Source organism: Drosophila gunungcola, assembly GCF_025200985.1.
Source record: "Drosophila gunungcola strain Sukarami chromosome 2L unlocalized genomic scaffold, Dgunungcola_SK_2 000007F, whole genome shotgun sequence".
Classification (NCBI taxonomy): Eukaryota; Metazoa; Arthropoda; class Insecta; order Diptera; family Drosophilidae; genus Drosophila; species Drosophila gunungcola.
In genome coordinates this window covers 2,392,984-2,420,338 of record NW_026453162.1, presented here as the reverse complement: position 1 = coordinate 2,420,338, position 27,355 = coordinate 2,392,984, and the positions used below count along the sequence as shown (strand labels likewise).

Here is a 27,355-nt window from a genome sequence, read left to right as displayed (position 1 = left end):
ATCGGAAAACGTTACCATATTGCTGTTATAGGAACTATCGAATAATTGAGCTGCAAATCATCATAGTTTCAATGTTTTTAAACATATACGCAAGTAAATCATTATTTTAATGCTTTCAAGAATGTTTAATTTTTGCAATAGCTGTAAGGGTATGAGAACTTCGACTTACCGAAGTTTGCTTCCTTTCTTGTTTTGCAATTCTTTTGGTGATATAAATAGTTAAATAATTTAGAATTACCACTTAATTTTATTCAAATCGGAAAACGATATCATATAGGTGCCATAGGAACGATCGAATTTTCAACCAATTGTTAAAAATCATCATAGCCTCAATGGGTTTTAATGGGAACTCATATAATTCGAAATTTAGATGTTTTAAGAATGTTTTATTTATGCAATAGCTGCAAGGGTATATAAGCATCGGCTTGCCGAAGTTTGCTTCGTTTCCTGTTTTTTTTTTACAAAATTTAACCTACTCCCTTAAGAGGGATTAATTCATTTAGTACATTTACGTTCTAAGCTTTCACTTCCGCAATCGTTTCCGGTCCGCATAAGAGAGACATAAGTAAATCCGATTTGGTTAATGCATTTTGTAAATTTAGAAATGTAAATGTCGAAAACGATATTCATTTCGATTTTCATTCTGTTTAATTGCATGCCGAAACACCTTAAATTAAGAATGAAGTCTCTATTAATACCGCCGAAGCGCACGTTTTTTAAAATAGAGAAATGTTTTTATACCCTTACAGAGAGTTTTCTAATTTTAGTCAAAAGTTTGCATCCCAGTAAGGGATACATATCCGACCCTATAAACTAATCATATTCGTGATCAGCATCACTGGATAGTCGATCCAGCCTTGTCCGTCTAACTGTCCGTTTCAACGCACCTTCGACGCACAAAATTTCTGATATTAAACTTTGTGACGAAAAATTATTGTGAATTCGACTTAACAAATAAACATTTAAAAATTTTTTATTCGGCGCGCAAAGCGCAACAAAGCTTTTTATCTACACAGGCATATTTTTGTTGCAGCGTGCCGAATAAAAAATGTAAAAATGTGTAAATTAAAACGCGTAATTAAAGCCAGAAAGCTTCAATATAAACAAAACATTTTTTCGCACTTTCACCCCCATTAAGTATGCACAAACCCTTATGAAACCGATACCTTTCGATTGCTTTATCATTTATTAAGATCAGACTATTCTTTCCTGATTTCGAATATTGCGGCTATATATAATAGTCTCCTTGCGCACGCTTTCCGGTGCTCATCGTCACTACGTGGACCGCCGTCCACAGTGATTTAACAATTACGTTTTTAATTTTATTTAAATGTGACAACGATATCATATAGCTGTCATAGGACATTCTTAAAGAATATTTAATTTTGGAATAGCTGTGGGCTAAAATTACGGTGAATTTGTTCTTAAAATCAAAAACCAGGGTCGAACCGATATAATTCGTTTTTGCCTTACCAAAACCGTAACCGAAAAATATAGTAACCAGAATAACCGTTACCGTGTCCATTAAAAAAAAGTGTTAAAATGTGTTCTTTAAAAATGAATAAGACGTAAAACGTCTTAACTACTTAATATGTTAAATCCTGCAAGATTTTCATAGAAAAATGCTGCGATTCAAAACAAATCACTACCGAAAATTTTACAAGTTCGACAAATTCAAAAATCAAATCATATACCCTTGCAGCTATTGAAAAAAATAAATATTCTTGAAAACATTAAAATTAAGATTTACTTGCGAATATGTTTAAAAACATTGAAGCTATGATGATTTGCAGCTCAATTATTCGATAGTTCCTTTGGCAGCTATATGATATCGTTGTCCCGATCTAAAGAAAATTAAAAATTAATAAGTCAAAAAGCGTTTCAAAAAAAATTACAAAATTTACATTTAAATAAAAAATTGTGTTTTTATATTTTTATTGTTCCCATGGGATCTTTATGTTATAGTCGTCCGATTTTGATGAAATTTAAACCGTAATTCTAAAATATTTAGCCATTACTATATGTCGCAGAACTAAAAAAAATTTAAAAACAGCAAAGTTATAATTTTTTTGTATTTAGATTTCTGATTGTTCCTATAGGAGCTAAATGCTATAGTCGATCTGGCACGTTCCGACTTATATACTACCTGCAAAAGAAAGACAACTTTTGGGAAAGTTTCATGTATATAGCTTTAAAACTGAGAGACTAGTTTGCCTAGAAACGGACGGACAGACAGAAATGTCTCCTTCAGTGCGTCGCAAACTTCTGACTGAAATTATAATACCTTCTGCAAGGGTCTAAAGATGTGTGAAGAATATACTATATTAGACTTTGAATTGCTTTCTGACTTTTCTGGAGAATTATCCAAAATTATGCAAAATTTCATCGACTAACGAATTTATACAAAATTTTATTACAATAACAAAATTTAGTCAGAAGTCATTGTTTTTTTTAACGAGACCGAAGTTCGGTTTTGGGTTGTATTTTTCGAAAAGTAATATTAATTCGGATTCTAGAGAAAAACCCTTTGTAAATGTTTTTTTTATTGTTTACGTGATGTTTTTCATTAACGTTATGCCTTTGAAGAAATACTCTTATCTGCTATGTACCTGTGCTTAAACCAATTTTGGATTTAACTTTTTTTTTTTGAGATAATCTATAATTGTCTGTGATTTTTAACCATTGTTCAATAATAATAAATCAATAATAAAAAAAAATTATTATAAATATTACAATTGTTATATTAACAACAAACAGAACTTTTAACCTCCACTGCAAATAGAGATAAATTCTCTAAATTCTCTGCTTGCTAAACTTTGTTTATGATAAGGAAATTTTCTTGTGAGCAAAGTAAATCTGCTTTGTCATGCTTATTATTTAATTCGTCTGGTAATCCGAACGTATAATTCGTAACAGTCATCGTGCTAAGAGGTGTCTAAAATATATTTTACCAAACTAAATTCTCAGTATTATTGGGTGTGTGGGTATGGTTTTATGTGTCATTAGCTAGACTTTTGTTTGACATCACTTAGGAAACTGTTTGATTTGGTGGTTGAGCGCAATAAACTAAGATAATAAATTTGGTTAAATGTGTTAAGATAAGCAAAAATATGACAATGACGGGACAGTTACTGTTTTTAAACAGAGCACGCAAATAATCGTCAACCGATTTTTCTATGGCAGCCTGCACATTGAGAAAATAGAAAAAAATTGTACACACACGAAATCTTTCTGATCGAAACACTTTTCGTTTCGATTGCGAGTTCAGTCCTAGTGATTGGCTCAACAAAAAGACTCAACCATAGAGAACACAATAAAAAATGTATGGCTCTGTGCGGTTCATCTGTTAAGCGGAAACAGTTTTAAAAGTTTCTGCTTCCGACTAAGTCTAAAAGGGTCCTTAGGTTTATGGTTTTTTTCGGATACTTTGAAATACTTTAGGGAACAAAAATAAATAATTTATTTTTCTATACTTCATGGTGAAGCACGAAAAGGTGAGCTTCAAAACTGGTTGATAGTATTCAAATCGTTTTGTTTTTTTTTATAGCCACATTGCGTTTTATTTGAGAAGAATTACTTCATTTCCGGGGCCCCAAATGCGGCAATTCTTATTGACGTTACCACCGAGGGGGTAATAAGCTTCATCTGAAAAATTACATTTTTTGATAACAAGACTCCTTTCCATCAAGAGCAAACAAATAAACCGCAATGCTAAAGCTTTTTAGTAAAAAAAAAAATTTTTTAAATGTCCACCTTTTTTATAGCCATGTTAAAACGCATCTTTTTTGTGGGCCACAAAATGGGAAAAAAATAAATTCAATATCAAATATAGTTTTCGAGATGCACGAGGTCGGGCAGTTTTTTTTAACCACGCTTCGACTATATAGCTGAAAGGCTTGAACTAAAGCAAGTTATAAGAAGCGGCCTTACGGAACGTTTTAACATTTTTTTAAATTTATATTTTGTATCATTACTAGTTTGGTAATTTCATTGCAGGATTTACATTTTTATAAATAGGTCATAAATCCCCCAAGCTTTAATTATTTTAAGAATTTTTAAGTTTGGATAACCATTTACCATTTATTTGTATGTGCTAAATATCACATATGTAAATGTGTATTTCTATTAATAGAAAAGATATGAATGGGTCTTAAATGTTTTTAATGCATTATATACACTTGCTGAGGGTATCCAAAAATTGGTCTGAAGTTTGTATTGCAGTGAAGGAGACATTTCCGAACCTATAAGTTATATATATTCTTGATCAGTACTACTAGAAGAGTTGACCTAGAATCGTCCGTCTGGTCGTTTCTACGAAAAGTAGTTTCTCAGTTTCCAAACCACCTGAATGAAACAATCCCAAAAGCCTTCTTTCTATTTCAGGTAGTATTTAAGTCGTAATGGGCCGTATAACTCCTGTAGGAAGCATCGGTAAAATAAATGAAAACAAGAAAGAAAGCAAATTTCGGGAAACCGAAGTTCATATTCCCTTGCAGCTATGCTAAAATTAAATATTCTTAAAAACGTATGTTTAAAAAGATTGAAGCTATGATGATTGAGCTACAAATTATTTGATAATTCCTATGGCAGCTATATGATATCGTTTTCCGTTTTTAAGAAAATTAAAAGCATAATTCTGAACTTTAAAATTATCAGTAAGTAAAAAAGAATTTCTAAAAAAAAATTACAAAATAAAAAAGTTAAATTTTTTTTTAAATAATTTTATTGTTCTAATGGGAGCTTAATGTTATAGTCGTCCGATTTTGATGAAATTTAAACCGTAATTCTAAAATATATAACCTTTACTATATGTCGAAGAACTAAAAAAAAATGAAAAAACTTATATACTACCTGCAATAGAAAAACAGCTTTTGGGAAAGTTTCATGCAGATAGCTTTAGAACTGAGAGACTAGTTTGCGTAGAAACAGGTGGATAGACGGACGGACAGACGGACATGGCTAGATCAACTCTCCTAGTGATGCTGATCATGAATATATATACTTTATAATACCCTCTGCAAGGGTATAATAAATATGCCCCAGAAAACAATCGGGATTTTGATAGCGGGATATGCGGAATTAAAAACTAAAATTAAGTAGCACTTCGTATTTTCAAATATAAAACAAGTTTTATTTATTCATTTGAGATTTGCCAAAAAACTATTTAAAAAAATCATTTTCTGGACCGTAAGAGTCCTAAACGATAGGTATAAATGGTTCTAGTCGTACGTACAGGCGTAGAAAAAAATCAATAGACCAAGTAATGTGGTAATTACTCGGTAATAATTTCTAAAGTAGTAGTCGAATTTGAGCAAATATAACATACAACGCCCAGATTTCTGAAACTTTTTAAATCGTATTTTATTAGGAAATCAATTATTAAAAAAAAATCTAATTGATCGAAAGACTATAGCTTCCATAAAAACGACTAAAATCGGGTACAATTTGATAAATTTGATTGTTTTCGAATCACTATGCGTATATCTGGCTTTTTGCCTAATTTAAATGATTTGAATCATTTCGGATTCACCCCTTAAGTGCAAGGGTATTAAAACTTCGTTTTGGCAATTTTTGCTTCCGTTTTTGTTGAAATGTTTAACTATTTGAAAAGATTGCAATTTTTTTTAGAGAGACAGGTTATAGTTTTGGGAAAGAAATTCCGGCAGAAAATACCCCGTGTTAAAATCTGATATGTAAACCACCTATTTATGTGGGTCATAACTCGAAGTAGTGTTAAGGTGACCTATAAAAATTAAACAATTTGTTGCCTCACTTGATTGACCACGGCGCGTAGAACACCTTCCTTAAACTAAAATCAGACGCGAACGACGGTACTACCGTCGATTTGCATATGCTTCGCATGCTTGCTCCGCTAGCCTGGGCATATGTTTAATATTTATTTTCTGCCATTTGCTGACCACAGCAACAATAACTATAACAAGTCTATACAAAGTACACACACGTCGCAGCGCATTAGCAACATTAAAGCATTAAGTCAAATACAAATTCAAGGTGCCACTTTAAGAATTTCGATGTGGAATTCCCTCAACAAAAATCATAAGCAAGGGATAAGTTCGCTTGGGCTCACGCCGTGACAGAAACAAATTTTTTGTTGTTTGGTTTTAGTGTTCCACAAGACGATTTATACAATTTATCAGTCAGTCCCTAAAGTCTAAGGAAATCGGTGGGCTATGGTGTTATGCGGGAGCAGTGCTTATTTCAAAGTTAAATTTAAAGTTGGTGCACAAAGTTGACAATTTAAATAAGTTTTAAAAACTAATCTTTTAAATCAGCCTTTATTAATTAAATTTAGAATCTTATATTATTACAGTAAAAATGTTTATTGTTTAATTAATCATTTGTAGTACATTTTTATTTGTAGAATGGCTTGGTAACAACTGATTTCAAACATTTTGTTTTGCTTTCATCATATCTTTCAACTGGCGGCGGTGTCCGATAAGCGCAGTGCATAAAACCTGTTGCTGTCGCCCCTTAGTTAGCAGTTGTACGTAATCCAAGCCATACGTGGTGAGTAGCGAGTCTAGTTCATAGTTTTAATTAAACATCTGCCAGTGCAATTACGTGCTTTAATCATTAAAATAGTAAAGCAGCCATTACAAACAGCGTCAATCAAGGTACAATCGATTAAAATTCAATTTGATACATAATTTCAATGTCAGCCTCTCTTGTCAAAAAATCCATTAAGAGGTGGTACCTTGCACAGTTAAAACAAGTGCAGAACCGGACTACCGTTAGACGTATAGCCAATGCTTCGTAAATTCTGGCTTACGTGGAATACATTAGAGTGCGTGTCCAAAGTGCGCGTCATGCAAATTGAGCTAAACAAATGTTATGCAAAACAAAAACTAAAGCACAGCGAATTCTGTACCCCTTTTGCAGTCACACACTTCCCACCATGGCCAGCAAGCAAACGAGTGAGGAAGCAGCCGCAATCGGCGCCGACGAACCCTTCCTGGGACTGCTGGACGTTGCTCTACTGGCAGTACTGATTGGCGGAGCCGCATTTTACTTTCTGCGCAGTCGCAAGAAGGAAGAGGAGCCGTCTCGGAGTTATTCCATTCAGTAAGTATACGGTCAAATGAACTAGATCAGACATCCTTATCATTCCCTTTAACAAATGAAAAAAATTATAAAAGTTTAAGAAAAACGTGTGTTCATTTAACGAAAATCAATTATTGTAACAGAACATTTATTAGCTTGAATGTTTTTATTATAATTCATCATGATTTAGCTAAAAGCGTTTTATAACCGACTTCTTTTATTTGTTTTTTATACCCTTGCAGAGGGTATTATAATTTCAGTCAGAAGTTTGCAACGCAGTGAAGGAGACATATCCGACCTATAAAGTATATATATTCTTGATCAGCATTACTAGGAGAGTCGATCTATCCATGTCCGTGTGTCCGTCCGTCTGTCCGTCCGTCTGTCCGTCCGCTTCTCCGTCCGTTTCTACGCAAACTAGTCTCAGTCTTAGAGCTATGAAACTTTCCCAAAAGTTGTCTTTCTATTGCAGATAGTACAGATGATGATAGAACAATCGGAAAAATAAATAAAAAAAATTATAACTTTGCTGTATTTTTAAAATTTTTTTTTTAGTTCTGCGACATATTTCAACGGTTAAATAATTCAGAATTACGGTTTAAATTAAACTATATCTTATAGCTCCTGTTTTGTAATTTTTTTAAAAATGGTTTTTGACCTATTAATAATTTGACAGCTTAGAATTACGCTTTTAATTCTATTAAAATCGGAAAACGATATCCTATAGCTGCCATAGGAACTATCAAATAATTGAGCTGGAAATCATCATAGTTTCAATGTTTTTAAACATATACGCAAGTAAATCATAATTTTAATGTTTTCAAGAATATTTTATTTTTGAAATAGCTGCAAGGGTATATAAACTTCGGCTTGCCGAAGTTTTCATTTTTTGTTATTTTTTTTTTAATTTTTGAATGTCATGCCAAAACTAGATAGATTAGATAAGAAAAGTTTCTTTCAAAACAAAATATGTTTTAGAGATGGAGGTACCAAATACTCAGCATTCGAATTCTGCATATATATATTTTTTTGAATATTACTACCTTAATGTATATGTACTGACTCTGAACAGCACTAAATATAATAAATTAAATTTTTAATTATTACTATTGCCGTAAATTTTATCCAAAAACGTGCTGTTATAAAAACCGTAAAAAAGTGTAAGGCACCTACCAAAAGTAAAAAGTTTTAAGTTAAAAAGTCACAAAAGGGAAAATCAAACTCAGAAACAAAATATGTGTGTTATTACTTTAGAAGACTGGCTAGCCAAATTGCTAAGTTTCTTAAATTACAAAGATAAATTACAACTGCGATCTTGACATCTGCCTACGGTCTTAAACTAATGTTTATATTGCAGACCCACGACAGTGTGCACCACTAGTGCGGCGGACAACTCATTTATTAAGAAGCTCAAAGCCTCCGGACGCAGCCTTGTCGTGTTTTATGGCTCGCAAACAGGAACCGGTGAGGAATTCGCCGGGCGCCTAGCTAAGGAGGGCATTCGTTACCGTCTAAAGGGCATGGTTGCCGATCCCGAGGAGTGTGATATGGAAGAACTGCTGCAGCTTAAGGACATACCCAACTCACTGGCCGTCTTCTGCCTGGCCACCTACGGCGAGGGTGATCCTACGGACAACGCCATGGAGTTCTACGAATGGATCAGCAACGGCGATGTCGACTTGACCGGTCTTAATTATGCGGTAAGTGGCAGCGTTATCAAACAAATTGGCGTTATCTAAACTTGAATTACACAAGTCTCATTGGCCTTGCAATACGGGCGAATTGAATTCGCTTATCGAACTGTACCCCATTGATAAGCAGGCTTTTAACTCCCAATCACAATTTTGTCTATTTACGTATGCGAGCTTTTACATTTTTATTTGTGTTTTGATACAGCTGAAATGACATTGGCCAAAACGAAAACAAAAATATGTTTGATTTTCGACATTTTTATGTATAATTATTCTTGATCAGCAGATTCGATCTTAATTTACCTGTACGTTTCTAAGCAACCAAGTCTCTTAGTTTTAAAGCTGTCTGGAGCAAACCCAGTTTCAACAGTCTTAGTTGTAATCCAAGTAGTATAGATGAAATTTGAAAAAAAATCGACATAACTTATTTTTTTAGACATATGGGTAATTCTCAAAGCCTATAAAAGTATGTTTTTTTTTACATATTTTGAAATATTTTAATGCAAAGTTTAATAATTGCGAAATATCTGTTTTGAACATTTCTGTTGTACGATTTGTTTTGATTAATTTTCTTTCTTTGTTTCTCTTTTGAGTCAAATTACATTAAAAATTTTTTTTATCTCGGTTAATATTCCAAGAATTAAAGTTAATGTTAAAGAAACGACGCGATTGCTAATTACAGCTTGCCAGCGCCAGCTGATCCGTTTCTATTACTGGAGAGCAGTGATGTCCACACAAATACAATGACATGTTAACTTGCATTTGTGTGCTAAGAGAAAAACGAAGTTGCCTTCGTGCAAGACGTTTTAATGCTTTGCCAAAGCCACACAACCGTTAACAGTGTCGGTGCCGCGGCAGAGAGCCGGCAAAATAACTCGCTGACTCGCGAGTCATCCGCGTGGACAACACTGCTGTAGAGTGCGACAGTGAAAAAGAACAAATGTTACCGATGCATCCATTATTGGGTCCAAACATATATTTTGACACCAAAGTAGTTATTAACAGCGATTCGATTTTGAAACTTTTTATACCCTTGCAGTCGATTATCCATGTCCGTCAGTTCGTCCGTCTTTCCGTCCGTCTTTTCGTTTCTACGCAAACTAGCCTCGAGTGTCTCGGTGAAATCAGTGCTTTAATTAATTTTCGAAATTGTGAATTCTGTCTGTGTAGCTTACGAATCCCTTAGATTTTTGTAATTATCTTAAAATCAAAAAATTTCTTAATTTAATCCTAGCACCAAAAATAAAAGAAGTCTTGGAACTGGTGTACAAATATATACATTTATCATACTTATGTAACGGTTTGTAAACCTCGATTTGTTGAAGTAAGCTTCTGAATTTGTATTGTGCTAGGTATTCGTTGAGTTTTTCCTTATTTTTAATAAGTTACACCGGAACGCACTCGGAAAATTTTCACCTTGAGTTGGTAACATTTATTAATTATACATAGTTTCGCGGATTTAATATTTGTAATGCTTCCTCTTTGGTGAAATTATTTAAATCAGACAGCATGCATAAGTTTCCTTCTTTTTTTGTTCAATATTTTTAAAAATAATTAGTTTAGGTCATAGCCATTGAAACACAAAAACCAGTTAAAAACTGTAACTTTCGTGTCATAAACATAACTACTTATTTGTATAATATTATTTCTAGATAAATCTATAAGAAAGGACGAAAACTTCGGAAAACCGAGGCTTATATACCCTTGCAGCTATTGCATAAATGAAACATTTTTTAAAACATTTAAATCTGAAACATTTTAGACATATGCGAATATATTTAAAAACATAAAAGCTATGACTTTTAACTCAATTATTTAAACGTTCGTATGGCAGTTATATGATAACGTTTTCCGATTTAAATAAAATACAATGCCTAAATCTTAACTATTAAACCATTACTATGTCCAAAAAAATTAAAAAAAAAAATTAGGGAAGTTAACATTTATTTATTTATTTTTTTAAATGATCCGATTGTTTCCATGGGAAACATAGTTAAATGTAGTTATGGTATAGTCGTTCGATTTTGATCGAATTTTAACTGTAATTCCAAAATAATAAACCATGTCGAAGAACTTTAAAAACAATTTAACAACATAAAAGTTATAATTTATTTCATTTTTTTTTGCCGATTGTTGCTATGGGAGCTATATGCTATAGTCGTCCGATTTTAATTAAATTTAAATCGTAATTCTGAAATATTTAACCCTCACTATATGTAGAAGAACTAAAAAAAAATAAAAAACAGCAAACTTATTATTTTTTTTCATTTATTTTTCTGATTGGGAGCTATATGCTGCAGTCTTCCGATCCGGCTCGTTCCGACTTATGTAGGAAGACAACTTTTGGGAAAGTTTCATGCAAATAGCTTTTAAACTGTGAGACTAGTTTGCCTAGAAACGGGAGGAGAGACGGACGGACCGACGGACAGACTAGATCGACTCTTCTTGTGATGTTGATCAAGAATATAAATTATATTAAATTGTATGTGTACCAGTATCGCCGTATCGGTCCCGCGCAGCAGTCACTATTTGTTGGTAGCCGGTAGGTCGATTGTAGACTAGTACGTTGATGCCGAGGTGTCCCTCGTGGCAGTCAAACTTAGAGATGAGCCATTTGGCTGTTCCTCTTCTCTTGAAGATTAGGATGCTAAAGATGGAAGAGTAAACTGCCCTCCTTCGCCTGCTGGCTTAGGGACTCAGACAGTGCAATTAATTATAAGACGATTAACGGCGGTCTGCCGGAGTTATGATATGAGTTGAACTTGTGTTCCTTCTACAATTTACGGCCGGATTCCCGTGGCAGACCGCTGACCAAGCACAAAGTGCCAGAGTCATACGGCCATAGCGGCGCACTTTTCTGGCTCAGCCTTTCGGGCACCATTAGGCAGACGCAATGTTGGCGTGTATAATACATTATTAATATATGAATATATATTATATGAATAATATTATGAAGTTATAATACCCTCTGCAAGGGATTAAAAATCTGTAAGCATAAATTGTTGGCCTGGTTTATTAAACTTTAAGGTTCAGTAATAATAGTAAATTATATATTAACGTGAATATTTTCTAAAGGTTAATTTTTTGTCCAACGCGCTTGGTCGTATTACAAAGGTTTAACATGGGAGTCTAGAGTTATAAAAAATAGGGTTTAAATTGAGTTTGTCTGAAATTCAGGCAGTATGTCTGAATTGTTGTTTGTTCTAATCGATATTTAGCATGATCTCTCCCCAACTACATATCAAATTACAGCAATTTAACAGCTGGCAAACGCATGCGAAAAGATCTGGAAAGTATTTTCATGTGATTTTCAAGCGAAATTTTATGTGAAATTGTCTTTAGACTTATTGGGTACTTGGAATCATTTAGCACTTCTTGCCGGTATACAGTGGCTCACTGCTTATTTCAACCAGCAGCCAAAAAAAACTTCAACAGCCTATTAAATCTAAACCAAACGAGATATGAACAACATTTAAATGCACGATCTTTTTGTAATGTTTATATTTATTATTTTGTAACTTCTTATAATTTTCATAATTTTTTAAATATTTTTAATTTAATTAAGAACAAAAAATCAACAAATGCTTATCCAAAAACTTTTTTTTTTTTTTGTCTATTCAAATCGTCGGGTGATCGCCTTGCTCACAATCGCGCTGCTCGGGCTCTCAGTTTTGCATCAGTCTGCATTTGCATACCACTCTTTGTGGAGATTTTCAGAAAAAACATTTTGGTTTTTGAAGCTATTTGCTCGATGTCGCTCTCTGTTTTTGCCAAATTTCCAGCAAATGGCGGTCGGAAAATACTAAATGAGTTTTCGTCACTGCTCTTTTTCTTAACACGCTTTCAAAAAATGCGAACTTTGCACGTCATTTTTAAAACTTTACATAACAAAACTACCAGGGTGAGAAAAATAACGGAATAGAATAACACGAATATACAAATTGCATATCCAATTTAAAAAAAATGTATACACTCATTTTCGATTATAGGTATTTGGCTTGGGCAACAAGACATACGAACACTACAATAAGGTGGCCATTTACGTGGATAAGCGGATGGAGGAGCTGGGCGCTAATAGAGTCTTTGAACTGGGTTTGGGCGACGATGATGCTAAGTAAGATTGCCATACAAAAATTTAAAAAACCTAGTTCACACTTTATTTCTCCGACAGCATCGAGGATGACTTTATCACGTGGAAGGACCGTTTCTGGCCCGCTGTGTGCGACAACTTCGGAATTGAGGGCGGTGACGAGGAAGTGCTCATTCGCCAGTACCGTCTGCTGGAGCAACCGGAGGTGCAGCCTGACCGCATTTACACCGGAGAGATCGCCCGCCTACACTCGATGCAAAACCAGCGGCCACCCTTCGATGCCAAGAATCCCTTCCTGGCACCCATCAAGGTTAACCGCGAGCTGCACAAGGGCGGCGGTCGGTCCTGCATGCACATAGAGCTGAGCATCGATGGGTCAAAAATGCGCTACGACGCTGGCGATCACGTGGCCATGTACCCTGTCAACGACAAGAGCCTGGTGGAAAAGCTTGGCCAGTTGTGCAACGCAAACCTGGACACAGTCTTCTCGCTTATTAACACAGACACGGACAGCAGCAAGAAACACCCGTTCCCCTGCCCTACCACGTACCGCACCGCACTCACCCACTATTTGGAAATTACAGCCATACCCCGCACGCACATTCTCAAGGAGCTTGCTGAGTATTGTACTGACGAGAAGGAAAAGGAGCTACTGCGCAACATGGCCTCAATCAGTGCGGAAGGTAAGAAATCTTGTATATAATGTATTGTAACTTATCGGTGAACCAGTTGCAAAATGTCCAGATCAAACAAAAACCACCTTTAAGGGTGGGAACCTCCTTTCTTGGGCTTAATAATTTGAAACGTTTTTTTTAAGTTGTGTAAAAGGAATTTGTGAAAGACTAAAGAAAGATTTTTATTGTATAAACGGATACATCCAGTTACCTATAAAATGAGAAACGAGTTTGCGTTGAAGCAGACAGGCGGACGTGGCTAGATTATCTAATTATCTAACAAAAAAAACCTCTTAACGATGTAAAAGAAAACGTGACGATAGCACCTTCGACGCACAAAATTTCTGATTCGAATTTGTAATAGGTCAAATATGATCCTATAAACCAAATTTGTAATGCAATAATCTTCTTAAGCCATTAAAAGAATAAGGGAAAAATATCATTTGTACTTTAACTTATCGCAAAGTATTTTAAATCAATTAAATTCTGTGCTTGCGGAATTGAATCCGCCTGCCAATTGCTTGGCGGAAAGTTTCCGTGAGATTTTTACGGAAGTTAACAGAGAATTAATCTTTCGGAAGTGAAAACTAGAACAGGTCTGGAAAATTCGAGTCCGTGTGAATATTTCGGAAGTGAAAACAGAGCTGGTAATTTTTTAAATTAAAATAATTTTTTTGCCAAAAATGCATGACAGCATTGTGCACATAACCGAGCTTAAAAAAGATATGTGAGTGACAGCTACATAAACTACATATATAGTCAATTCAGGATCTTACTAAGCAAACAAATTAAGATTTGGGCAAAATTCTTTGAAAACCACAAAATCTAAATGCAGGTTAAGGATATCGACGTCCGATCAGCGGCGTCTTAAACTTGATCTGCGTACACACATTTTTTCGGAACTACGCTTTTAGTGTATAAAGGCTAATAAGGTCTATTTTACTATGATTTACTCGCTGAGTTTTAAAATGGACTACATTTACTTTAATTTCATTTGTGCACTGGTAGATAAGAGAGGCAGCCTACTTTAAAAGAAATGTATACTTATTCTGTGAAGGATTTTAAAAGTTTAACTAATAAACATTTTTTTAATGTTATAAGGCTCAAATAATTTTTACTTAAAAAAGATCTAAAAAGAATTAGCCATTATAAATTAGTTTACCAAAGTTTTCTGCTCATTTAAATCTAGCAGAAACACCTCTTGACGAGGTAAAATTAACGTGACGATCGCAACTTTAAGTCCAAAAACTTATAAAATCAGATTTTGTGACTGTTATTATTTATTTTACCAAAAAAAAGTTACTTTATTTTAATTCAATTAGTTTTGTAATCGGCACGCTGCTTTGAAATTACTAAGTAACAAGGCTGATTTTATCGTGGAGCTTTGTGCCGATTACGAACTATTTGAATAAAAAGAAAGTACTTTTTTGGGTGCGATTGATTTTTTTTAAAACAACAGTCTTATTACTGCAAAGCTCCAAAACCTAGTTACAATAAAATAGTACCTCGAAGCCATATTGAAAAACCATAGCACACAGTTATAACAATTCATTAACATTTTACAGCACTGTTTCATTTGAAATGACCGTTGCGAGTGTCAATAATAAAATGGTTCGCCTTTAGTCAGCAAGCAATATCAAATCAAGCTTTTGTACAAGTGTATTTATAATTGAAGTTAAGTACTTAAAAATACTTAAAAAGTCCTAAAGCTCACACTAAATTTGATAGATTTATAAAAATTGTATGGTTAGGTAAAAAAAAATTAAAAAAAATTTTTTTTTTTAATTTTAGTTATTAGATTACAATTTAAAACTGTCTTTCATATAATTTTTTACATTTTAAATTTGTTTACTAATTAAATATTTTTTCAATGTAAATAATTTTCTTTGAAATAATATAAAGCTGTCGGTACATATGAAGGAATGTTAGTTGTTTCTACCTTTTTAAAAAACCATTTAACCGGATTAATTTTCCTTATTAATTAAAAAAAGCAGACCTAAAATCGAAATTTTTTAAAGTACTTAAGTAACATGATTACGTGTACATTGAAAATAAGAAGAACACAGTCCTGATCCCTGATCATAAAAAATTTTTTTTTTGTCGTTGCTTATGTTTCCATTTATATTTTACTTATAAAAGCTGTAATAATAACTTTTTATCATATAATTGAATTGGTGCATATTATATTTCTGCTCACGCAAATAAGCATAAAAAAAATGGGTTGAAATTTTAAACGCCGAATAACTCCCAAAGCGAGTTCTTGGAGTAATCTATAATCTATTAGAGTAAATCCATGCTAGGTTTTCAAAAATATCGCTAAAATGTGAACACAAAAACCTTATTATTTCTATTATTTCGTAATTGAAAGATGAAATATCCCTAGCTTTAGAAAAGTCAAATTTTGTTACCTTTACGTTAACGTAATCGGCTTCACTTCTGTCTTGTATGTAAAACAGCGCATCAGAAGATGTCAAATCAGGGGAATGCAGAGAACCAAACATTTGTTTCTTTAGGGGAGCCACTTGAAGGGGTTTGGGTAGTGCAGATTAAGTTTCTGCAATGCCAACTTGGGCCGTTAGTCCGGACACTATATTACCTTGTGGCGGTATAGGAAAGCTACTTGGGTTAGGTGGATTAACTCTGTTGTTCGCTTGATGGTGGTTGCCGTGTTTTCCCCTTGAGCTGCTTACCACCAAAACCTTTTTGGGCTTGTGGAACTCCTAATCATTTCATTTTTATGACCTTATTAAGTTGTCTAGGCATGGTTGACACTTAAGTTTGTAAATAAGGTTGACCCATTATCTCCCACTCCTCTTGTAACGCTGCTATCAAATCGAGTTTATTTCAAATATCAAGACCCCTTGGGTCTCCTCAACTGAGGAACATTGAACAGCAACCACTAGCGAGTATTTAAGGCCGTGTGTTTTGGGTCAATGTCTTGTTGAAAGGTTATCTGCGCTTTGTTTAATACCTTGTACATTGTATCCTATCAATGTACATATATTTTGTGGTCCATTATACCATTAATAAATTCGGAGTTTCAGAGGTTTGCACCTCATCCACCGTGCTTTACCGTTTTTATTGTAGTCGATTTTTTTAAACTTTTTTTTTCTTTTTTTTAATAATATTTTGTTGTATTTTTAAAATTTTTTTTTTTTAATTTTGTTTCTGAATTGACAACATGTTGAGATATTCTGTACAATTTTCAAGTCAATCCGATTAAAATCTATAAATCGATTTTCCCGAAATCGTCTTTTTGAAGTTCGTAAACATTATAACTCAAAATCTACTGAACCGATCCTTTTGAAAATTTCAACATTACATCTTTTTTTTTTCAATTTTATCCCCTTTCGGAGGGTTTTATAATTTCAGTCAGAAGTTTGCAACGCAGTAAAGGAGACATTTCCAATCCTATAAAGTATATATTCTTGATAAGCATCACTAGGAGAGTTGATCTAGCCATGTCCGTCTCTCCGTCCGTCCGTTTCTACGCAAATTAGTCTGCACGAAACTTTCCCCAAAGTTGTCTTCCTGTTGCAGGTAGTACATAAGTCGGAACGATCCAGATCGGATTATAGCATAAAGCTCCCAAATAGCATAAAGCTCCCTTAGGAACAATCTGAAAAATGAATACAAAAAATACACGAGACATGATGTGCACCGAAAAACAAATTTTTTTCAAGGCGTCTCCGCAGATTCACGGTCGGTCACCGGCTTAATTTTAATTTTTTTTCTTTGAAAATTTTTTCTTACATTTTTTAAAAGTTGTGTAATAATATGTAATTAAATTTAACGTAAAAAACCATTAAAAAGTAAAGTTTTTTTTTCTCCTTTTCTTAAATTTTTTAAAAATTAAAAAAAATATTATTACAGATGTCGCCGCAAATAATCATAAAAATTTGCGTTTCATTTACATAATAGAATAATTTTTTGGTCTACCAATGAACTTTAAGCCGTCTCAAGTTACTTTAAATTAAGTTTAAGTTAATACCATATATTTTTAAACAATTTAATAAATTTATAAAGCCTATATGATTTTTGAAGATTTCATTAAAATACTACTTTTGAAAAAAAAACACACAACTTTAAAGTTTGATATCAGGAGAAATATGGACAGCCACGATTCATTAAAAACAGCGGTCTATTAGATAATTTTTTGGCGGTGAGCGCCGTCTTAAGTATTATCCTCGATGGATCAAGTCCATTTGGTAAAATGCGTGACGAAATCGAGGGACCGTCGTAATTATTAAAAAACTGCGATACGTCACGGTGTTGATGCAATAACTTAACTGTGCTGTCTTATTATTTTTAAATTTTTTAAGTGTTGGCTAAATATATATATATACATATATTTAAATATATATATATAAAAATATTTTTGTTTTAATTTCTTTGTTGTGTCCTACGTGTTACAGGAAAGGAAAAGTACCAGAGCTGGATTCAAGACGCCTGTCGCAATGTGGTTCATATACTGGAAGACATTAAATCCTGTCGTCCTCCTATCGACCACATTTGCGAGTTGCTGCCCCGCTTACAGCCACGATATTATTCCATTTCATCGTCTGCTAAGCTGCACCCTACTGACGTACACGTGACTGCCGTGCTCGTGAACTACAAGACTCCCACGGGACGCATTAACAAAGGCGTAGCCACGACTTACCTGAAGAACAAGCAACCTCACAGCGGCGAGGAAGTTAAGGTGCCGGTGTTTATTCGCAAATCTCAGTTCCGACTGCCTACAAAGCCGGAGACACCTATAATAATGGTCGGACCGGGCACTGGTCTGGCGCCTTTCCGTGGTTTTATTCAAGAGCGACAGTTCCTGCGCGACGAGGGCAAGACCGTGGGTGAGACTATCCTTTACTTCGGTTGCCGTAAGCGCGACGAGGACTACATCTACGAAACAGAGTTAGAGGGGTGGGTTGCAAAGGGCACGCTTAACCTGAAGGCCGCTTTTTCCCGTGACCAGGCGAAGAAAATCTATGTACAGAACCTGCTTGAACAGGACGCAGATCTAATATGGAACGTAATTGGTGAGAGCAAAGGACACTTCTACATATGCGGGTAAATTTTTCTATGACTAAATTGCCATTATCATACACTTCATTTACTATTCTTATTATTCAGTGATGCGAAAAACATGGCAGTAGACGTTAGAAACATTTTAGTGAAAATTCTGTCCACCAAGGGTAACATGAGCGAAGCTGACGCCGTGCAGTATATCAAGAAGATGGAGGCTCAGAAGCGCTACTCTGCCGATGTCTGGAGCTAATCTGGTCCAAATGCACACTGATAAGCGTAAAGTTTTTTAGTTTACTAAGCTATGTAAGCGTATTTTTGGTTTGGGAACTTCTTGCTGCAGTTCAACAAACGATGAATGAGTAACCATTAAGTTTATATCTAGTGTAAATGACTCTAGTTTGTCCCTGGACTGTTCAATGGGTTCAACTAAGACGGAATCTAAGTAAGAAGCTTTGTACGAACGCAGATTATGTTGAGTTTTTTACGATTATTTTATTGTGTATTTTGCTTGGTGATTTTAATACAAATACGAAACATGTTGTGCAATTATAACAACACTGAAGTTGAATTTTTATAAATAAAAAAATAAACTTGCTGCAGATTTTCATCTATGAAAACTAACATCAAGTTCAAAAAACTCTTTGGTTAGTCCATAGAGCAATGGGGTAATCTTAGACGGAATCAAAGTTAGGAAATGATTATCACTTTAAGTCGATTTGCGCGAGCTTGGTTTATAAGCAACAAAGTCCATTCATGCAGTAGTACTGTCGGCGAATAAAGAAAATTTAAGTTTAGGAATATTGAGGCTATTTTCCTTAAGTAAAATGGATATCTTGGAGTTGTTCTCTACTTGACTAGCCGAAAGTATTCCAAGCCTGTTAACTTATAAATAAATACAATATTTCTTAATCGGCACCTTCTATATAAGAATATAAGCCATTCAATCAAAATTATATTATAAAACCTTATATTTATTAAGAAGTAGATTAGAAAATATTAGAAAACCTTTTATTCATTTAGATATTTCATTCTCATCTTTTGGGTGTTGAAGGCTCGAGATCTGCACTAGTTTTTACCTCTTGCAGAGGTGTCGTGTATGACATTCGTGTATGATATCTTTTTAAATTGAGAATTTCCAACTGTTAGTTGTCATGTACCTCATTACTACAATCAGAAGTGGTTCCTAAACTAGCGGGGCTTAGAAACTTGTTGAGCCTTTAGCTGCATAATACAATAAAAAAAACGTGACATAAAATTTACAAGACGAAAAAAATTTACAAGACTAAAAAATTTACAAGACTACATTTTCATGTCTCATTTCGAAAGTAGCCTATGAATTTATTTACATAAATGTACAAAATAAAAATTTTGTGAATTTTTTCCATCCGGTGTGTCAAACTCCAGTTTACTAAATTTTAAATTTTTTACTTTCACCCAAATTTCTACCGACTTAATTGATGTTTAAAAAGTCAAACTTTCTTTTTATTTATAACTCCTCCAAAACATAAATCTTCATAAAAAATATCGTTCAATAAATGCTTTACTTGCCACATTATTTACAGGGTGGCCCAAAAATTTCATACTTTTGACTTTCGAATTTAAGCTTTTGCCTACTCCTTAGAAATTCAATATATTTTAGATTCTGAGTCATGCCAAGCTCGGGTTGTATGAAAAAATGTTCCAAACTTGTCCATAGCCAGGACTATTGCCATTGGAAAGCATTGAAACAGCATGTGCGGGTTCCTACTCTTGATGAGGTTTATTTGCAACCATCAGTGGTTGCTAGGGATGATCAGTTCTACTTGGGCATCTGCTCGCCAAATGGCCGGTGTGCAAACAATTTGTGCAGAGTTCGAATTGCTTAATGAAATTTAATTTATCTTGCCAGTCTAACAAAACAAATGATGGACAATGAACAAGAGCGTGTTCAGCAGCAGAACATTTTATACAGATTAGACTCCTAATCTGTGTGGGTCTTTCCTTAGGCTTTTTGACAGAGCTTCAACCTTGGATAAAACATAATGACAAAAACGATTCACGCAGCACAGATACGGTATCCAAAGTAAACCGAAATATGCCCTAAGAAAATCAAAACCATTTTTCGTAGCTCTCCTAAAACTGCTTTAATGGCTTTGGATAACTGATTTCATACACATGAAAGGGAGCCACGACACTCCGTGCGGCAGTAATAAACTTTATAATCACCGTACTTTCTGTCGAGTTTAGGCAACTTCAGCGATGACAATCGGTGCTCAGTTGGGGAGTTTTCCGATGAATAAACGAATCTTTCATCTTCTGGTCGGTTCTTCTTTGTATTATAGGGAACCGTAGCTCACACTGGCTTGGTTTTATGGACGCGCGGCCACACTAGATTTCACTCTGCGACCAACAGCAATCGGATGAGGTTAGCACTTATCTGGGAGTCCACTGCGGAGTCATTTTGGGGACCAGGTCTTGTTCCGGGTCCAAATACATTATAATAAGCAACATCTCCTTTACCACCTCCTGTCGTCACGGGTCAACCGTCACTTCGTGACCACTGTTCCTCCCTCCCTCCTTACCCAAGGGTCATCCGTCACTTCGTGGCCAATCGATCCTCCCTCGGATCCCCGAGCTGATCTTCGGCACTCCAGAGCCGATCTAAGACCGTCCGCAGCCGACAAACAGAGGGCGAAGTACGTCTCATAACCTAGCAGACTCATAGTGGCCCCTAAACCGGCTCATAGCCTTGCAGACCCGTAGTGGCCTCTAATCCCTCTCATAACCTAGCAGACCCATAGTGGCCTCCAAATCAAAACAGGTTGCGCCCGTTGCCCGACAACGAAGGAAACCGCCCCTCGTCACCCGACCGCGTCCAGAGACGCCCCGTGACCTTATACCTACCTAAATATAAGCAAATACCGAAGCTCTTACGTTTAATACTTTGGGACCGGGTTGGCTTCACTTACATCAACCACATGTGACAAATAAATGTAGAGTAGTCGAGCTGGGTATACATTGCGACAAAGCTAGAACTTGAAGAGTACGCAAACGAATTCGGTGTGGGAGCGAAAGGGAGATCAGTGCAATTAAGACAGAGATTATTGGCATACACAAGGAGCGCTGAACACACAAAAGCAGTTAAAGGGAGATTGGTGGAGTTAGCGGAGAAACACAGAAAGGAGTAGACACAAGTACCAAAGACTAACGCACCAAAGTCAGAGATTCCGGACAAAATGAAAAAAAAAGGTGAAGCTAGAAAAGCTGGACAGGGTTCGAAGCTGTTGGTTCGCTACTAGGAAACAACCAACCAGTTGGAATACCTGAGTAAAATGGAGGAATGGTGCACTTGTACAAACAATGCCGTTTATCCTGGAGGGAGTCGCAGTGGACTGGTGGAACACGAAACCTAGCCAAATAAGAACCTGGGAGGAATTAAAGGAGGAGCTATTGAAATATTACAATACAGACCGGATATATTAGAACTGCAGGAGCAAAATAAAGCTCAGGATTCAACACACTGACGAAAATTCTAAAATAGAAATATGCAAGAGAACACGGCATACGGCAAGAACATGCCTGAACCCACCAAGGCTCTTCTGTTGGATGTGTGAAAGAAACGGGACAACAGACTGCAGTAGATCAAGGTCGGGAAACGCCAGATGCCTGAGAAAGTAACGCTGGCGGGTTAGGACCAGAAGCAAATGCCAGTAACAGAAGGAAAACTAAGTTACGACGGATTCCAATTATTGGCCGTAGTAGGAATCGGAGGAAGGACAGCAAAGGGAGTAGTGGATACGGGAGCGTCACGAAGCGTGATAAGCAAGTACCATGCGTTCAGGGAACAAGGGAGATGGAGGAAAATACTAACGGATGTAACGATGGGGAATGGGACGAAACAGAAGTCGGAGGGGAAAAATTCAAGCTAAATTTCCAAATTCTAAGCCAGGTCGCAGAAGAAATGCTACTGGGAACGGACTTCCTAGCAAAGGCGCAGACAAGACTCCTATGCAGCAACCTGGAATTGGACATCACGAAAGCGGAGGAGATACCACAGGAAGAGGAAATGGAGCAGACCACGCAGGAGAAGGAACCGACCGAGCAGGAAATACGAAGATTCCTGGAGACACAAAGGAATGTATTCGAGGGGATGAAGGGGAACAGTAATTTTAGGAAACATACAATTTGTATGGCGGATGAGAAACCAATAAAACAGCGATACTATCCACGAAACCCGAAACAGCAGCCGATAATCAATGAGCAAGTAAATGAGCTACTAACATTGGGACTAGTAGTACCATCCAGTCCATACAGCGCACCCGTGGTTCTATGTATGCTTATTAGATTGAATGTTTGATCGCACATGTGCTAGTCTATGCAAATGCATTTTTCCGCGAGAAAATTATTTTCCTCAAGTTAAAATAATCCTAAGGTGCATTGGCTGAAAAAAATTGGGGGGAATCGTGTTGTTTCAAGCTATGAATGTTTTAATGTTGTAATGAAATTGGCCCATTATATGCATAAATTTATACATATGGACATAATTCTATGAACATTCAAGGGTGGGTTATTCTCCTACAATCTTTTACAATTTTAATAACAGCAAAAAGAGCATTATGTGAGCGGATCAACAGTTGCAGCAGACGAAGTTTAAAGCATTTGCCCTTTAACTGATAGCCCCTTGTGCAACCACTTAGAACTCTTTTCATCACAGCACTAGCCGTATTTTAGAAGTAAAAGATCATTAAAACTATAAAACTATATGAACACAGAAAAAAAATTGATAAGATATGATACTCATTCCAATGAAATTTCGTATTATTTTATGCGTGATGCTTAACGTATCACTTTGATATATTCGATATATATATAATACGTTTCGATAATAAAAAATTTTGTTGACATTTAAATGTAGAACCGATGCTGTTGTAAATTTCATATTTTAATATCAAAACTTTATTGTTGCATATTTGATATTACGGAAAAACAAATTGTTATTATTGTATATTTAATATTTTATTGAAAATAAATGTAGCAGCAAAAGCGAGAATGTTAACAAAATTGTTAAAATATTCTCTTGCTAGAATGTACATTTGTTTTAAAACTATGTAATTCTGTTTTAAAACTAACTAAAAATATACATTAAATTTGTTGTGGCTGAATCGTATTGCGGTTCCTGCTGATACTAAGGTAAAATGGAATTAGTGCTTGTTTTCTTGTCTTGATGATTAACTAAAAGTCGATTTTAAACTTTAAACCTTAAATATTTATAGTGTGTAAGTGTCTATGCCGGCCGGCAAAAATAATGCATAGGTGACCGAATATGGGTGAGTGTGTCTATGACAAAAGCCCCATTGCGTTCCAGACATTTCGGAAACGTGTGTGTCTGGGATAGAGTGTGTCTGGGATAGCTACAATCATAACTTATCATCCACTACCATTTCACTTATTCGAATAGTTTAAAAACACTACTCACCTTTTCTTGCACTCCACTTGTAAAACGCACTACCGATGTCTTCTCACATTAAAGTCAAATACCCGAAAAACACGTTTAGAATTTGGGAGTTCGAATTTCGTAACTGTCCTTCTCCCTCTATCTTATTGGATTTGTGTCGCCATATGATTCTCTCTTTTTGACTTCAGAGAACTTTCAAAGAGAGTAAAATTGAAAAATACCATTTTCCAGAATTAGAATTTTAGAATTTTGCAAAGCGCTATCAGAAGCCCTTAAAGCTGGCGCTTACAAAAAAAGACAAAAACAAGCTGTTTGCAGTTATTATTAACTTGACTTCCGAAAGGATAGTGCTTTGACCAATGATTCCGAAGAATTTTACACGTCAATTTCAGTTCTTAAGTCAAGGGAGGAACAAAATTTTGAAAATTGTAAATTATAAAAGACCTTATTACACAAATACAAAAGAATCCAACATGTACATAAATTAATAAATCTCAGTATCTCAGAAACAAAAACCAATTAGACTTATGATTAATATATCTCAAAAAAAGAAGCCAATGTTTCTTATCACCTGCGAGGACGAACGATCGGCGACCTGTATAAGGCTGCGATCGCCATTATTGGCGACATTCCGTCCCGCGTGGATCCCTGCTGAACCCTCCGATCCCGAGGAGGCACTCAAGATTTTTACCCCCTTCAAGCCGATGTTACCCACTGATGGATGGAAAGTGGTAAAAACTGAAAAGAGCGATAAGAACACATTGAACGACGTGCTCCTACTCAACACACACTGCATAGAACCTCAAATGTCTGCACACCCTAGCCGACACCTAGAGCAGACTTTCGGACGTCCCAGAGCAGATATACGCCGAACAGCCAACCACCAAAACTCCACGTGATACAAGTCCTGCAAACAAACTTGCATCACTCTCCTAAGCGCCTAGAGACTGGCGCAATAGAATTATCGTCAAGGGAAGTGTGGATATCACCCTATCGTACGAGACCTTGATTGACCAAATCGGGGACTGGAGGGTTGGGGTGACCACTTCTTCTGCGATCACCGTTACTTAGAGTTCACCATAGACATAGTATGTCCAAACCCTACGAATATAACCAATCTTAGGAAAACCAATCTAGATAACCTAGAGACACTATCTCCTTTCACTCCCAACACCCGGGAAGAACTAGAGAAGATGGTCGACATCCTCACAGACACCTGCGGCGAAGCTTTTGAAAAAAGCCCGCCCCAGTCGGAAGGTCAAATACACCCATAAACCAAAATGAAATAAGTATAGCCAAACGGAAAAAAATGGGCCTGTTTCTGTAGTAGCAAAGAGTCTACTACCGAATCAGCTCGGCTTAGGAAGATCCTACATTTCAAAAAACCTACAAATCAGTGGGCAGAAACCAACCAGTAACTCTAGAGCTGCTTCTAGACACTCGCTTCCCCTTTATTAAGCGCAGAGCGCATAAAATGGGCTATAAGCACTTTCAAGCCCTTTAAGTCCCCAGGACCAGATGGTATTTTCCCAGCACAACTGCAAAATACCCTTCATATTATTATGCAATGGGTAACAGCTAACTTCTATATCTGCCAACTTCTGCAAAATATACCTTAAAGGTGACTCGACGTTAATGCCATCTTCATCCCAAAAGCTGGGAAACCGTCACACACATCCCCTAAGACTTCAGAACAATAAGTCTATCCCCATTCCTACTCAAAACCCTGAAGAGGCTGGTAGACACCCATATAAGAACCATAGTATACCCGAACCTTTTCTTAAACGCACAACATGCCTACCGAAAGGGCAAATCGTCTAAAACCGCACTCCATGCACTGGTCTTCAAAATTGAAAAAGGATTCCAACATAAGAAATACACCTTGGCGGCCTTTCTAGACATAGAAGGAGCTTTCAACAACATCACCCGAGAAGCAATCATCCGAGCACTGACTAGGCTTGAAGTTGAACCAACCCGGGTGAAAATCACACACTCAATGCTTACCAGCAGAGTGGTGACCTCTACTATGGGATTTGCTCTCGCTACAACACTCGTCAAGACCCTCTACTACAACTTCTAGAAAGAGGGAGCTTTAAGATCGCATATGCGGACGACGTGTTCTAATTCAAGGCAAATATCCTGAAACACTCTGCAACTCTGCACGGGGGTGTGGACTAGGGATCAACCCAAGTAAAACAGAACTGGTACTATTCACCAGGAAGTTTAAGGTACCTCACCCCACCCAGGCTACACCGTAGTAGCCTAACCTTCAGCGAAAAAGCCAATTACCTCGGCCTAATACTGGACAGGAAACTGCTCTGGACAGAAAACATTGTCGATCTCGTAAAGCGGCCATAGCTGTGTTCGCTTGCAAGAAAGCAATAGGACGTTAATTGACCAGCAAGTTCGAACTGTCGCTTCCTCAACGAGCTTAGGGACCTACCTTTAATTGGGAACACATGGCATCTCAAAGGGCCCTTGCGGCCTAGGTGGGAGTGGAACTTCATCCCAGCCATATGTAACCTAACCTAACCTAAGCCTGACCTTAATTAAAATATTTAAAAATGTTGAAATTGTATTTTTTACCTTTTACCTTTACCAAGGTAAGCAAAAATTGCATACCTTTTACCTTTACCAAGGTAAGGCAAAAATTGCATACCTTTTACATTACCTAGTTACATTCTTTTGTAACTACATATTACTTTACCTAGGTAAACTAAAGTTTTACCTGTCCTAATCCATAGGATTAGCGTTTCAGCGCTAGCAACTCAGCTCAAAAACCTCGCAGGTCCATGAAGGACCCTAATAACCTGTTCCAAAATTTGTCCAAGCTGACGCGGCGTCGTTGTGTTAGTCCATAGATAAAACCTCCCTTTATCTGTATTTCCAGACACACTTTTAACAAAGATTATATATAAACTTCTTTCTCTCTTTTTGGATCCAGTTTGCAGACAACTTTTTATTTTTCCTTTTGAGAACTTTAATTTAATTTAAGTTTTTAGTTATTTAAAATAGCGTAGCTCAGCACTTTATTTTGATAAGCCTTAAAAATCTTTCTAGCTATGGTATTAAATCTTCCAAAATTGTTGTTTGTATGCTGCTTTGCCGCTGGGAGGAATAATTGTGTGCTTTCCCTTTTAAAGCTCCCACAAGGATACAATATTTTTTCAAAAAATTAAACATAGAAATTGAAAGTCCCAGCCTTTGCAAGCTAACTAAATTGTCTTCTGATCACAAGACACTTCGATTACTACACAACATAGATGTTGACTGTTTTTGCAAGCGTGAACTGCAGATTTAAATGCCGTGAAGAGAATCTTCCTTTTGGGATCTAAATTCTTTAAATTAATAAATTTGTAAGTATGTATAAAACTGTTGAATC

The 27,355-nt window shown here is 35.9% G+C and overlaps 1 protein-coding gene across 1 annotated transcript; it reads left to right on the top strand.

Annotated features, from left to right (window-relative positions):
* Positions 1 to 6,900: 6,900 nt before the first annotated feature.
* LOC128253215 (NADPH--cytochrome P450 reductase) lies at positions 6,901 to 19,094 on the top strand. Its single transcript, XM_052981445.1, has 6 exons — positions 6,901 to 7,083; positions 8,420 to 8,762; positions 12,743 to 12,867; positions 12,925 to 13,526; positions 17,933 to 18,581; positions 18,645 to 19,094. The coding sequence occupies exons 1-6, from the start codon at positions 6,917 to 6,919 to the stop codon at positions 18,787 to 18,789; spliced, it is 2,031 nt and encodes a 676-aa protein (XP_052837405.1). The 5' UTR covers positions 6,901 to 6,916; the 3' UTR covers positions 18,790 to 19,094.
* Positions 19,095 to 27,355: the final 8,261 nt, after the last annotated feature.